The following is a 15,382-nucleotide window of genomic DNA, read 5'->3' as shown; positions in this document are numbered from 1 at the left end:
GTAAGGAGGTTCTGACATTAATGCTCCGAGTTTGCTCACCCTCCTGACGGAGGTAATGGCTAATAGGAAGCAGACTTTCATAAAAAGGAAGGGAAGTGGTACTGTTGCCAGTGGCTCAAAGGGAGATCTGTGAGGCAATTCAAAACAAGATTTAGGTCCCACAAAGGGGGTGGGGCCTTATGTGATGGGTACACATTCTGGAGTCCCTTGAGGAATCTCTTCATAATAGGATGGTTAAAAATGGAGAAGCTGTCTACTGAAGTATGAAATGCTGCTATTGCAGAGAGGTGTACTCCTAGGGTACGTCTAGACTACATGCCTCCGTCGACGGAGGCATGTAGATTAGACAGATCGGCAGAGGGAAATGAAGCCGCGATTAAAATAATCGCGGCTTCATTTAAATTTAAATGGCTGCCCCGCTCTGCCGATCAGCTGTTTGTCGGCAGATCGGGGCAGTCTGGACGTTCCCCTGTCGCCAGAAAACCCTTTTGTCGACCGCCCCGTTATGCCTCGCGGCTTCATTTCCCTCTGCCGATCTGTCTAATCTACATGCCTCCGTCGACGGAGGCATGTAGTCTAGACGTACCCCTAGAGAGGAGATTGACAGTCCTGATGCTTTAAGCTCCAGAATGTAGTCTAGGATGGTATTTAGTGGGGAGGCACGGGGCTCCACTTTGGCTGACACCAGTGACAGAAACGTGTCCATTTCTGTTGGTAAGTTTTCCGAGTAGATTGTCTCCTGCTATGGAGGAGGACGTCTTTTACTCGCTGGGAGCAGCGCTCTTCTACCTCCGAGAACCAGAGAGAAGCCATGTGTGAAGATGCAGGGTATTGAGTTGTGGATGCAGTATCCTGCCGTCGTCCTGAGATAGTAGGTCTATCCGGTATGGTAGTGGGTGGGGTGGCTGGACCGCTAGCCTGTGAAGGTATGGGTACCAGGTTTGGCGAGACCATGATGGTGCAATCAGGATGACTAGGGCTTTGTCTCTCAGGATCTTGCGCAGAACTCTTGGGATGAGCGGTATGGGAGGAAAGGCGTAGTGTAGGGGGGCTGTCCATTTGATTAGGAAGGCATCCCCCAGAGAGTGTTTGCCCCTGCACGGGAGCAGAATTGGGGACATTTGGTGTTCTGGGTAGAAGCAAAGAGGTCTATCAATGGCCATCCTCATTGGTGGAAAATTGAGTTCGCCACCTCCATATGTAACTCCCATTCGTGGTCCGCGGTGAAGTTTCGGCTGAGGGAGTCCGCTTTGGTATCGTTCACTCCGGGTAGGTAGGATGCTATAAGGGTGACTTGGTTGCGGATACCCGCGTTCCACAGGCGAATAGCCTCCGCGCATAGCAAGCGGGAGCGGGCTCCACCCTGTCTGTTTATGTAGAACATCGTGCAGATGTTGTCCGTTAGGATGCGGACTCTGTGATTGGCGATGTCGGAGGCAAAGTGTGCACAGGCATTTCTTACTGCCCTCAATTCGAGGAGATTAATATGTAAGAGTGTCTCGTTTGGGGACCACCTGCCTTGAACTTCGTGACCGTCCATATGTGCCCCCCAGCCGAGCAGGGAAGCATCTGTGGTGATTTGAATAGTGGGTTCGATTTGTTGGAACGGAACCCCCGCCAGAAGATTGTTTGGCACTGTCCACCATCGTAAGGATGCGAGCACGTCTGGTGGGATAGTAACCGTTTTGTTTCGAGGGTGCCGTGATGGGATATAAACTGTTGCAATCCAGAGCTGGAAACATCGAAAGTGCAGACAAGCATGGTGGACTATGTAGGTGGTGGAAGCCATGTGTCCCATTAGTCGGAGGCATGTAAGTATTGTGGTGGTAGGAACTGTGAGCATCCTGTTTATAATTTTTTGCATGGTTGCAAAGCGTTGTTGAGGTAGGTATGTCCGGGCTGTAACTGAGTCCAGGTGAGCGCCAATGAACTCTATATCTTGAACCGGGTGCAGAATTGATTTGTCTTGGTTGATTTAGAAGGCCTAGACGACTGAGGAGGACTGAGGTCGTATGTATCATAGAGGCGGTTTCGGCGTATGAGGATCCCTTTAGAAGGCAATCGTCTAGGTAGGGAAATATGATGACGTTCTGCCATCTGAGATATGCGGTTACGACCGCCAGTACCTTCAAAAATACCCTCGGAGCTGATGAGAGACCGAAGGGAAGAACCTTGTACTGGAAATGGTCCAGTCCCAACGTGAAGCGTAGGTAGCGTCTGTGGGCGGGGTGGATGGTTACATGGAAATAGGCATATTGGAGGTCGAGGGCTGCGAACCAGTCCCCTCGATCTAGCGCAGGAATGATTGCGGAAAGAGTGACCATCTTGAAACGCTGTCTCTTGAGAAATTTGTTCAGTTTGCGGAGATCCAATATAGGTCTCCAGCCCCCCGTTATTTTCTCGGTCAGGAAATAGTTCAAGTAAAACCCTCTCCCCTGGAACTCTCGGGATACCCTTTCTCTAGCCCCAATGACAAGGAGCCAATTGACTTCTTGTTTTAGAAGGGTTTCGTGAGAGTGGTCCCTGAAAAGCGATGGGGTAGGGGGAAGGGTAGGGGGGATAGAAATAAAAGGGATGGTATAGCCCACTCGAATTATCTCTAGGACCCAGAGGTCCGATGTTATGGATTCCCACTGTGAGAGGAAGGCACGCAAACGGTGGTTGAATAGATGGCCATGTTGAGGTGCGAGATCGAACGGGAGGTCTTGCAGACCCTCGACCAAATGTTCAAATTTGCTGCCTAGATGGTTGGTTAGCTAGCGGGCGGGCTTGGTTGGGTCGCCTTCTGGGACCTCGCTGTCTTGGTCTGTTGTCTTCATAAGGCCTCTGTGGTCGATTGTATTGTTCATACCGATATCGATTATATGAATTATATGGGGTGTATCGCCTGCGTTTATAGGGTGGCGTGCCCATACCTAGCGTGCGAAGTGTGGACTTAGAATTTTTGCTCTTGTGGAGCATTTCGTCCGTAGTGGCTGCAAATAGCTTTTGCTTGTCAAATGGCAAGTCCTCCACTTTGGGCTGGAGTTCGCGTGGAACTCCAGATGACCGGAGCCAAGAAGCTCTACGCATCACCACCAATGTAGCTGTAACTCAGGCTGCAGTGTCAGCTACATCCATTGCCATTTGGAGAGTGGCATGGGCGATCATATGGCCCTCATGAACTACTGATTTTAAGATGGGTCTTTTGGAGTCGGGGAGATGCTCCATTAGTTCTCCCAGTTTTGAGTAGTTGTCAAAGTTGTGATTTGCTAAGAGAGCAGAGTAATTTGATATTCTGAGTTGTAGGGTTGAAGAGGAGTATACTTTCTTGCCAAAGGAGTCCAACTTTTTGTGGTCCTTGTCTGCATTGCCCATCCTATACTGTGGAAACTTCGCTCGTTGTACTGAGTCTATGACTAGTGAGTTAGGTTGTGGGTGAGTGAAGAGAAAGTCGTTGTCTTTTGAGGGGACAAAGTACTTTCTGTTAATTTTCCTGTTGGTTGGTTGGATAGATGCAGGCGTCTTCCACAGATCTTCTGAGGTCTCCATGATTGCCTCGTCTATGGGTAGGACAATCTTGCCCTGTAGTGTCGGATGTAGATTCTTTAACAATTGGTATTGTTTCTTCTGCACCTCTTGCAGGGAGACATTCTGGCTTGTCGCTACTCTCTTGAATAGTTCTTGGAACTGTTTTAGATAGTCAATCGTTCCAGTGTCTGACGGCGTCCTCTGGTTGTGCATCAAGGGCATCAGAGTGTGTGATGTTTACTGACTGAGTATCTGAGTCGTTGTTTGAGATTCGTTCCACCTCATCCTCCGAAAAACTTGATGGAGTTAGGGGTTGTGGCCGAGGCAAACTTCTCCGGGATGCAGTGGAACGAGGTGGGGAGCGGTGTCTATATGGCTCCCAGTATTCCCACGGTCCCCATTGCGGTGGATAAGGTGGAGGTGGGTAAGGCCAGTATGGGTGCCATGGGCCATGTTGTGGCAGAGCCCTATAATGGTGAGAGCGAGCCCTCCCAGGTGATGGATGTCGCGAGGAATAGACTGTGTGGTGGTCATCATCAGGAAGGGGAGCGTCGTGAAGAGACAGAGGTGACATCGACCTGGGAGGGGATTGCCTTGATGGAGACCTCTCAGGAGAGTAAGAAATAGAGGGCAGGCACAGATAATGATGCCTACTGTATGGATCAGTCTCTTGTTGGGGCTGATCCCTAGGAGCCTCATCTGGCTGCTTGTCTGGCTGTGGGAGGACCAGCGGAGCATCAGCTGTTGCCAGAGGCTTCGGAGGCTGCCCATCGTTTTGCTGCGGTGCCGTGACTTTAAGAGGCACCGCAGCTTTAAGCTGTGGAGTTGCTTTCGGCGCTGCAGAGGCTTGAAGCAGCGCCGGGGCTGGAAGCGGTGCCGCGCTCTGAAGTGGCACCGCGGTTTGAAGCGGCGCCGGCTTTTCATGCCGTGCCGGCTGCTTAGAATGCTCCCAGGGCGCCGCAGAGGCTTGAAGCGATGCCGGGGCTGGAAACGGTGCCACGCTTGCAAGTGGCACTGGCTTTTCATGCCGTGCCGGCTGCTTAGAGCGCTCCCGGGGCCGCTCAGCTGTTGAGCACCCCGATACCGGCGCAGAGTGGGAGGATCACCCCGAAGCCTTAGTGGCAGGGGATTTCCCAGCCTGGTGTGCCTCTCCTCTATGTTTGGGAGAGGAAGAGGCTGGAAGAGAGCGGGATGGAGAAGCTCTTTGTCTCGGGGCATTTCTGGAAGGCGGTGGAGGCTCTTGCCGCGGTGCAGATTGTTCTCCCGCAGGCTGTAGAGCTTTTTCAAATAAAATCATCCTGAGGCGGAGCTCACGGTCTTTTCTGGCTCTCGCCGTCAGGAAATTGCAGTGGGTACAGTTGTGGGGAGAGGGAGTCTCCCCCAAACACTGTATGCAGTCCGAGTGGCCATCTGAAGCCGGTATTGGGTCCCGGCATTGACTGCACTTTTTAAACCCTGAGGAGCCAGACATTGCAGGCTCTCTCCCTCTTGAAATTATTATATTTATCTTCTATATTGTTATAGTTTATGTGGTTTTGCTTCTTCTTTTTTTTTTTTTTAAAGTCTTTATGTGTTTCTTGTTTGACAGGCGGGAGAAAGCCGGTTCACCAGAGTCCCGGTCTGAGGTAAGTTCAAGCCCCCTGAGGGGGGGATTTAATTAAATTTATTTTTCCTATTTCTAGTTTTTTTTTTGTTTTTTTTTAATAAAGAAACAAGGAAAGAGTAACTAGGATAAAAGAGGGGAAGCTAACTATGCCTAAATAACTAAGAGGAAAGTAGTCAGATAATCTGACAGGGAGCTCCTGACTGCTCCGTCCACTGACGAGGGCAGTTAAAGAGGAACTGAAAGGGAGGGGGTTGAGTCACGCTCCTCAGGAGGCAGGAAGGGCTCGAGACGCCTCCTGGGCATGCGTGGCTCAACAGGGGAAACTGCTATACAAAGCTCCGATCTGCGGCTCAGGGCAACCCTTCACCTACAGTGGACACTACTCGAAGAAGAAATAATTCTTCTTGTCATATTGGTCTATTAACAAAACAATGATTTCTCTGGGACCAAGGCTTTGCCATTTTTCAGTCTCGCCATGCCTGACTGGAGAGGTGATAGCACTGGAGTAGTTGAAGATACCAAAGACCTTAGCATTTTAGAGGTAGATTCTCTACGCAGTGAACCAGTGCACTTTCTTTTAGGGCTACCCAACTTGGAAGGTCCAGAGGCCACAGGGATACTCACAGCACACGCTGAGGGCCACAACTTAAGTGTGATTCCATATACGTGCAAATATATATGCAAATAACTTCTTTCACACTGACAGGCATGAATATAAAGATTAAGGCAAGACTACACAACATGCAGGCCCCATTTAAGTCAGTTCTGCTGATATTAATAAAATGCAATATTTACCCAATTTCCACTCATATGACAGCACTTTAATGAGCAATGACAGTACAGGAATTTAACTACCAAAACACATATCAACAGGAGGCCATTATATTGACTACTTTTCTGTTTTGGCTTCCACCCATGGACCGCGTGTTGAGCCCCGCATAAAGCCAAACTACACCGCGGGTCACAAACTAACAGAGCATCGCAGTAGCCCTGTTTTAAGGGCTTAGGAGAAGAGTGGTGTGTCTTCCTCTTAAATACACTGGAGGCATGAGGCTCTGATATCACAGAGGCAGTAGACTTGCTTGGAAACTAGCAGATGAGGGCTCTAAAATTGGTGTAGAAAGCTCTCCATCATGAAAAGATTAAGCCTTATCTCTCTCTGTTTTTTCTACCTCTTGATTTTAGTGCACTTCTGGGTCACATGCAAATTCCCTGCACCATCAGGCGCAACAAGAGTGTTCATTGCTGACTGGGTGTAGTGGTCAATTGCGGAAGAACTTCGTACGTACTACTTTGGGGGTGGTTAGGCCTGCATTCTTTCCCTCTTTTCCCTATATTTGATGAGCCAGAAGCAAGTCTTTGGGAACATACGCTACTTAAGATAAGCATTGTTGCCAGTATAGCAAGAACAAGTATGAGATGAGGGTAAAGGGCAAGAACGCATAAACAATTCTGCTTACCCTAACGTACTGATCACGTAAACAGGGCCAAAGAACAATAAAATCCAGATCAGAACCAGATCGATAACTAACAGCTAAGCCCTACATCAGCATGTAATGAGTAAACCCTGGAAATTTCCAAACTGTAAAACAAGGCAGGGAAAACTGTATTTAAGGCTGCCTCAGAGCCTAGCAAATCGGACTTCACCGATGGGCTTTGGATACCGGTGCATCAGAAGCTGAGACAACCTCCCACTTCGTCTGCAACCTACCCGGGGTCCCAGGCTTGCACGAAGGGACGTAAGATATGCTGCTTCTTTGTTATGTTGTTCTTTCAGTTATGGGGCACAGCTGTTAGCTGTCAGGAAATAAACTACTTGTGTTTGACAGATACCTGTGTGGCGTATTTTTTACCTGGAGAGCCTAGTGTCGGACCTGAGACTTACTCTGGCTGGCTACGCTGGGATCACCTCCTAGCATGACGGACAACATTTCAAGCCCAGAAACCTGGCAAAAAATTCTAGTAAAGTACTACAACCTAACTAGTATCTTTCTAAATACGATAAAACAAAAAAAGAAGCTATACTATTACTAAAACTAACAGTACAACTAACTATTAAGAGGAGAAAAAAAAATAAAGTTGAGGAAATCTCAACAGACCAATTGACAGAACTCTGTCTGAGGTAGTGGAGAAGGCATTGAAGGCAGAAAGGGGGGGGGGGGGGGCGGTAAACCTGCCTTATCGCCACTGCGCCACTACCTGGGAATCTCCTAAGGTAAGTGGTACCCAGCTGGAACCTGCATCCTGAAACCTTGCCCCATCCCTGAACCCTTCCTGTATCCCAAACCCCTGCCAGAGCCCTGAGTCCCTCCTGCACTCAAACTCCCTTCCACAGCCTGCACCCTGAAACAGTTCCTGCACCCCAACCCCCTACCCCAGCCCTGAGCCCTTCCTGCACCCAACTCCCTTCCAGAGCCTGCACGCCTTGCACATCAACCTCCTGCCCCAGCCTGGTGAAAGTGAGTGAAGGTAGGAGAGAAAGGAAGCATGGAGTGAGCAAGGTAAAGCCTTGGAGAACAGGTAGGCTGGGGTGGGGCCTTGGAGAAGGTGCAGGGCAGGAGAAAGAGCAAGTTTATTTGGGTTTGAGGCAGATCCTGGATTCCAGTTACATTAAAAAAATGATCGTGAGCTTAAAAAATTTGAAGACCACTGGGCTCAACAGCCTGAAGTAGAGACTCTATGACAGTGTTTCCCAATTGGTGCTCTGGGGAATCCTGGGGTTCTGCGAAGCAAAACTAGGGGTTCCGCGAGGAGTTGGCACTCCCCCGCCCCCTCTGAAAGACAAAGAGCCAGCTAGCCAGCAGAGGCACGGGCAGTGAGTTGTATGGGCTCGTGGTGCCCATGCTCCACCAATATTTGGAACTGGAGCGGGGCTCAGCCCCCCCCATCCATCCTCCCACCCCAGTCCCAGAGCATCTCTCCCGTTCCCGTGCCCATCCCCGCCGTGCGCAACCTTCACTGAGCTTCCCCTTGCTGGCTGCTGCCGCCCTGCACGGCATGCTCAAACCGGTAGGCGGGGAGATGCCCAGGAATGACGTAACATCACGGCCTGGGATTTTAAAACTGCTGGGCGCTGCGTTGCGCTGTATGGCTGAGTTGCGGGTTCAGAGTCCAGGGATGGAGTGCAGACTCTAGCCCCACAAAGTGGAAGGCAGAAGGTAGGGGAAGGGGAAGGGCTGGAAGTGGAAGGGGCTTGTGCGGAGGAGGAGAGGAAGGGAAGGCACCAAAGGGACAGGGTAGAGAAGACAAATGCCAGGGGGCCAAGTGCAGAAAATGAGGAAAAAGGAGGGGAGGTGTCAGTGGGAGGGGGACAGGGTGATGCTGGGAGGAGAGAGGGTAAAGGCATTGGGGGCTAGAGAGGGGACGGGGAGGTGCTGGGAGAAGGCTTGAAAGAAGGGGTGGGCATGAGGGAGGCCGGGATGGAGCAAGTCATGTGTGAGGGCACAGAGGCATGAGGGGAACGGGGGCAGAAGATGGTGAGGGGGTGGGCATCAGGGAAAAAGAGGGCAAAGGAGGTAGGGGCAGTGAGGGAAGGGGGAGGCAACAGGAGGGTGCAGGAGTAAGAGAAGGTGCAAGTGCCAGGAGATTCTGGGGGTGAAATAGAAGGGCAGAAACCTGCAGTGGAGGGACCACCACCAGAGGAGAGACGCAGAACAGGTTTGTAGAGGGAGGTGTTAGGAGAGGGGTTGCTCACATGATCAGAGTGGGGCTACTGGAGGAGTGGGCACAGGGAGAAGAGAAGGGCTAGTGGGGGGGGGGCAGGTTGCAGGAAGGCTGAGGGCTGTGAGAAGGGTAGGAGTCAGGACAGCAGAGGAGGGTGAGGAGTTGGGAGGCCTCTTGCACAAGAACAGTTGCACAAAAAGGATTATTCCTGAGTAGGAGCATCATAGTTCTTGCGCAAAAGCCCTGATTTCATACATGAGAATTCTGTCCCTTGCTCCCATCAGTACATTTGGGACCACATTAGTAAGGCTTGGGGGTCTTTGGAGGGTTGTTGGGTCATCTAAATGCACCTTGATAGAAGTTGTAAATACATCTCAATACTGGTAATTCTAATTTTAATATACTCTAGTTTAAGATTATATTTCAGTTTACCATATTAGTACAGATTTTTAAAAGGCTGGGATGTGTCCTACATTTTTACCATTCTACAACCTGCCATAGCTTCTAAAAATTATCAGAACACTATGATTGCGTATAGAAAGTGGTGTATACATACAAGAGAAAAGAACATTTTATTTGTATTGTGTAAAATATGCTAAAAATCCCATTTATCTTTTAAAATGCATTCTAAAAATATATCCATAAAATGTTCTTACAAAAATATACTGCCATATGTATGAAGTACTGATAGAGATGAAATGGTAATTAATTCTTGATTTACAAAGCCTACTTACCTTAATCTTTTCTTGTAATTTTCCTAAGCGTACATTCCCTTCTATTATTTTGTTGAGAACTCCATGCTTCTCATTTTCCAAGCATTTAGCCTGCAAACATAACAGCATTTTTTTTTTTGTACAAAGGCTCTTACTATGCAAGTCTATTATATATCTAATTTGAAAATGTCTTTCTAGCATTTCTAAAAGGGAGTTTCTCTCACAAAGCCTACAGTTGCAGTTTTTTTCAGAGAAGAGAGGTAGATGTAAGATGCTGATAAAATGGCAGAATTACATAAAAAGGACTTCTTTGAATATATTATCTTTCCTTGTATTATCTTATATTGAGGCTGTCAAAGCACATCAAAACATTAGTCATTTCTCCTTACTTTCATATATGCACAGTATCTGAGAATATTATTTCCCATTGTTGCATGCTCCCCAAGCATTTCATGCTATCGTCCATCCTATCTGCTATGCTTGTAATGTCCTATTTAAATTTATCCACCCAACCACTTCGTACCACATTCAAACCTCTCTTACAGACCTATTTCTATCACAATTACTAAAAGCAAAAAAGGTAACCAATCAATAATAATTAAAATGGGAGCAAACCAAATCATCAAGATGCATACATGCCTCTATTATCCCCCTGTCCTTCCTTTCCCTCTTCCCCTACATTAGCCTATTTCTGACCTGTACAATGTCATGTTAAATCAGGACTGGACAGTTGTATAGGCAGAGATTGTATCTCTTTGTGTCATTCCTTATATATTTACTGATTCTTGAGAAATAAGAATAAGTTTAATCCACAACTGTTAACAATAATTTGTCAAGTTTCTACACCACCTTTTAACAGATTTCTACAAAGAAATCAATTGGTGAAACGTATCTTATTTTTCAAAGTGCCATTTCTCAGAAATGTCCAAAACTTCACCACGCTAAACTTTGCCCAAATTTTCCTCTTGCTAAGATCAGACATACAGGATTGCAGGTACAAAGGATATTTTTTGATGCAGGGTGAGACCAAAACCAGTCAGATCTCTTCAGAGTTATTAAAATTAAATAGGCTATATTACCGTCAAAATATTCATATATAGTGCACACAATAAAAAGGTAGAAAAATGTGTTTTGTTCACTAAATGAAAGTTACTCACCTGGAACCTGAGTTCTACAAGATGACCTCTGTACATCCACACTCTTAGATTTCTTCCAGCCCTTCATATCCTCAGAGTGAGCCCAAGAGTGGGAATGTGCTTAGGCCATACAAAGAGGAACTTATTTTTAAAAAAAGATACTGGCAAGATCAGCAGCTGATGCAAACTGGCACTGCTCTACTAAAATAATTTTTTATAAAATCATTTTAGGCTGAGACCTCAGAAATACAAAGATTTCTAATGAAAATGTTGACACATTTTTAACTATTGTGGCACCAACTATACCCTAGAACTCAGTGAAAATAACTAATTATGGTACTTAGGCTTTCATTGTTTAAAAAAATCCTGTGCACCCGGTTCACTGACTTCAAAAGAATTATTTGCTTGCTTGCTCATATTTCATCTTGAGGGGAGTCTAAATGTCAGTGAACTGAGTTTGTAGTCATATGTAATGTAAAAGCTTCCAGTAATATTTCAGTCAATATTGATGCAAAACTACTAAAATTTTAACTACTACAGTGATAATCAATGAGAAAAGTAGAAGATGCAGAAAAACAACTCCCTAGCACTCTACTAATTCTGTATTTGTAATGAGTGGCTTGATGCACACAAGATCTGGACCAGTATCTGCTAATACAGCTCTGATGCCCAGACCCCAGAAAGGGTTATCCAGTTGCATAAAGGGTACATACATTCTGCTACCTCAAAGAATTAAAATCAGCAACAATGGCTTTCTTAAAAGCTAGCTCCCGAAAAACACTGGCTCCCGGGGGAGTTGATTGCTGCTCCGCATGCCACTGCTGAATTTTTCAGCATTTATACTATTAGTCAATTACACAAATTTTAACATCCCTATTTGAGTCCTGCTTGAACAGAAAAGAGCCCTTGAAATAGCAGGTCACTGGGAAGCTTATGCATTGTCTTAGTTTTATACATTTGGCTCAGTTTACTGTTATGAATCCATCACTTTTGTAAACACTAAGTTCACTTAGGGCACATCCACACAGCAGGGCTAAAGCCAAAATAAGCTATGCAACTTGAGCTACATCAATTGTAGTTTGTCAAAATAGCTTATTTCGGCTTTTGGCGCTGTCTACTCAGAAGGAAGTCTGAGTTAGAATGTTCTCCTCTGACTTCCCTTATTCCTCGTAAAATGAGTGTTACAGGAGTTGAAGTAAGAAGTCCTCCTACTTGACATTATGTTGAAATAACTGCTTGCTGGTTAGATGCAGACTGTTATTTTGGAATAAGTCAATTATTCCGAAATAACGCTGCTGTGTAGGGAGCCCCACAGATTTAAAAGAAAACAAAAAAATGAATAAACTACAAATATTGAAAAGATCTTAATACCTCCCTAAAATTATAAACTTTTAAAATCCACTGACAATATTCAAAAGAGAAATAACTGGGTTAGAATTAGTGATGCTTGACTACATGTAAAGTACATACATCACTCCTGTCTGCTCCAGAGAAACAATTCCCTTCACAGAAAATCAAAACTCACCAACATCACGAAAACATGTGAGCTTTGTGCTCAGTGAATGACTTTTTTACTTAGTGTTAAGATATAATCCAGTGTTAGTAGCTGTCAAAAATCATTTCTTTATTTTATTTTATGATGCAGGTACCACATACTATTACCCAAACAAAATTATTTTAAATAATTTGTTACTAACTTTTTATACTGCGACTGGATTGTAGTTTATCAAAACAATGATCCCGAACACAATAAAGTGTGTGTACATTTTACTTGTACTTGCAGGACCAGGACCTTTTAGCAAATGCTATGGGGGGGGGGGGGGGGGGGAAGGCTGGTTTTCCCTTAGATACCTCTGCACATAAATCTCTTCCTTTCTCTGTGGGAATAGGACAAGCTAGGGCAAGCAACTCATTGGACCACCACAGACACAATTCTTGAAGGAAATCTAACACAACCTCCAAACTACATTTGCTTTTCTGTAGCTCCAACTTAGCACTGTTGGAACCCACTTCATCAGCACTTCCAGGAGCAACTATTGGTAAAGGAAGCCTGGGAAGCACTGCTCCGATGAAGCCATGCTTCCTGAATCAGAAATGAAAAGGACCTCAGAGCATAGTGTTCTATAATTTGGGGGAGGGTAGAGAATCAGCAGGAAAATTAGGGAAGACCACCTTGTTCCATGGACGAGCAAAACCTGTCTCCATAATATGGGGGTGGAGAAACTTTTTTGAATAGGAGGCAGCTGACCCACAGAAAAATTAGTTGGGGGCTTCACACAAGTGAGAAGCAACCAAACTCTCCCTAACATGGCCCTTTGTGGGGAAGCCCAAGCCTCAGGGGCTGGATCCAGGCAAGCTGGGAACTGCATCCAGCCCCAGGGCCTTAGGTACCCCACCCCTGCCATAATAGAACAATCAGAAGAAAACTTTAGAAGGGAAACCTTTCCTTTCCCCCAAAAGCATGGTAGGAGTTATAGTCCAAACAAACATTCATTGATTACTAAATGTTTGCTTTTTCCTATCAGCTGTTTAAATTGCTCTCATGTCAAATGTAATAAAACTTCAGAAATTGTTTTAAATATGAGCATTTTTCCTGCAACTCAATGTAAGATAAATATTGAAACACTTTATTTTTATATGCCTTTAGGACAAAAAGTTTGAATTACTGTAACCAAGGTAATATTTGTATGTGTAAGCAAAACCACCTTTAATTTCTGACACACAATTCCACTGGCCACTTAAAATTCACAATTTAATTTTTTTTAAAGATTACTGTTTGTTGAAAATATATATTACAACTAGGAATGTTAAATTTCAATTAACTAATCGACTATTCAATTAGTCAATAAGAACTTCCGCATTCCACCTTTGAAATGTAAAACAGCCCTAGCAGGAGCTCTTGTGCATTTCAAAGTTGGAACGCAGCATGGAGCCCGGGGCCAGCAGGTTCTATGCAGCACTTCTGCTTTGAAATGCACAAGAGTCCCGCTGGCTTCAGTCTCCACGCGGCATTCTAACTTGGAAATGCACAAGAGCCCCAGAAGGGATTCTTGTACATTTCAAAGTTGGCTGTCGCTGCACCCTGCTCTCTCTCACGCAACTGGAGCTGGGGGGAACTGGCTTTTAAGAGACAGAGGCAGCAGTGGGGGAGAAAGGAGGGAAGCAACTAGTCGATTAGTCACTTATATCCCTATATGCTATATCAGCGTTTCCCAAAGTGTGGTCCACAGCCCAGTATCGGTCCTTAGGAAAAAAAATACTGGTCCTCAGAAAAATTTTCGTGCGCTATAACTGTGATTCAACGTATTAAGAAAATACAATTTCAATTCTTATTTTTAAAATGTCAAAATGCCAACAGAACCCAAAATAGGAAAAAAATATAGTTATGTCACTTTTATTATGTAGGAAGGGGTATGAAGGTTATAAAGGACACTGGCAATCCTGAGAGAGCATCCTGAGAACTATCAAAGAAGTAACATCAAAGCAACTGATCATTTGGCTCAAGGTCTTTCTCATGTTGGTCCCACTTCACAAAATGTGACTTCATATTGTTTAATATCCATCGGTGGATTCCTGTAATCAAAAATAGTTTTAACTTCAATGCCTAGAAATCTAAGGGGTTTTTCTGGCCACTTTGTCCTTGTAGAATTGTAGTCGTCTCATAGTTGCAGTTGAAGGATTATGGAAGGTGACAAGTCTTTGGGGGTTGGAGAAGCACCTGTTACTGACTTTTTGTAATTGTTGTTACAATTGAGATGTGTTTCTTATATATATTCCATGCTGCGTGTGCACTGTAGCTGGAGATTTTCCATTAGTGGTATCCACTGAGCTGGCTCTCATGTCCTCTGAAATTGTGCAGATATTTGCCAGTATAAGGGGTGCTGTTGAACCCACACCTTCTCAGCCCCCTTTTTGCTGTAGCTCCAGCAGAGGGATAGAAGAGGGGGTAATGGTTGCATCTGGGGCCGGGCGTTCTGCGTCGGTGTGCATGGCGTCCGGCCTTCTCTTTGAGTCCTTGTGCCCACTGGATCTAGCCCAGCCGCCTGGAAGCATGCCTGGCAGAGATGCCACCGCGGCGGGCAATGAAATAGACATGTATAACACATGTCTAAGAACAAAAGCTACAAAAGATTAGTAACAGTTTTTACTCCTTCAAATGCTTGTTCATGTCAATTCCATACTAGAAGAATCACAGGCAGTATCCCAGAAGTTGGCTCAGAGTTGACTGATGTGCTGATCCTAGTTCCTACTGCCTTTTAAATTGCAGAGTCACAGTGGGGTTTGGTCCTGGCATGAGCCAGAACTGAGCCGGGCTGCCTGCCCAGCTGGCAGCAGCCCCCCAGCGCCCCTTGCTGCCTCTATATCATGCCCTCCATCCCCAACCCTTGCTCCCTTTATATCAGAGGCAGTAATAGGGAGGTGGAGACAGTGTTGGGGGGAAACCAGCTTTTAAGCTGGCTCCCGCCAGCACCGGCTCCTGCTTCTCCTACCCTTGCTGCCTCTCATATAAAGGCAGCAACTGTAGGGGATGGATGGATCTTACATCCCTAGAGTAGAGCAGAAGAATTATTTCTCATGTCTTAGAACACTCCTGCTAATACATCCCAGAATATTTGCATTTTTTGCAACAGTGTTATGCTGTTGACTCTTATTATGGCCCCCTATGACACCCAGATTCCTTTCTACAGTACTCCTTTCTAGGCAGTCATCTCCCACTTAGATGTGTGAAAGTGATTGTTCCTTCCTATGTGGAA

General features: G+C 45.8%; 1 protein-coding gene across 8 annotated transcripts in view; it reads right to left on the bottom strand.

Moving 5' to 3' along the window:
• Nucleotides 1-15,382, bottom strand: part of CEP89 (centrosomal protein 89) — a 113,308-nt gene that overhangs the window by 30,642 nt on the left and 67,284 nt on the right. For 7 of the 8 annotated variants that reach the window (XM_014569481.3, XM_075940114.1, XM_075940116.1 and 4 more), the window contains one exon: nucleotides 9,514-9,603. The exons of the other annotated variant lie outside the window; for it this stretch is intronic. In XM_014569481.3, coding sequence (XP_014424967.1) covers nucleotides 9,514-9,603 — 90 coding nt within the window. The remainder of the gene's footprint in view (nucleotides 1-9,513; nucleotides 9,604-15,382) is intronic. 8 annotated transcript variants of the gene reach the window in all.

This window comes from Pelodiscus sinensis, chromosome 12, assembly GCF_049634645.1.
Source record: "Pelodiscus sinensis isolate JC-2024 chromosome 12, ASM4963464v1, whole genome shotgun sequence".
NCBI lineage: Eukaryota > Metazoa > Chordata > Testudines > Trionychidae > Pelodiscus > Pelodiscus sinensis.
Note: the sequence above shows the minus strand (reverse complement) of the source record. Positions and strands in the feature narration are given on the sequence as shown.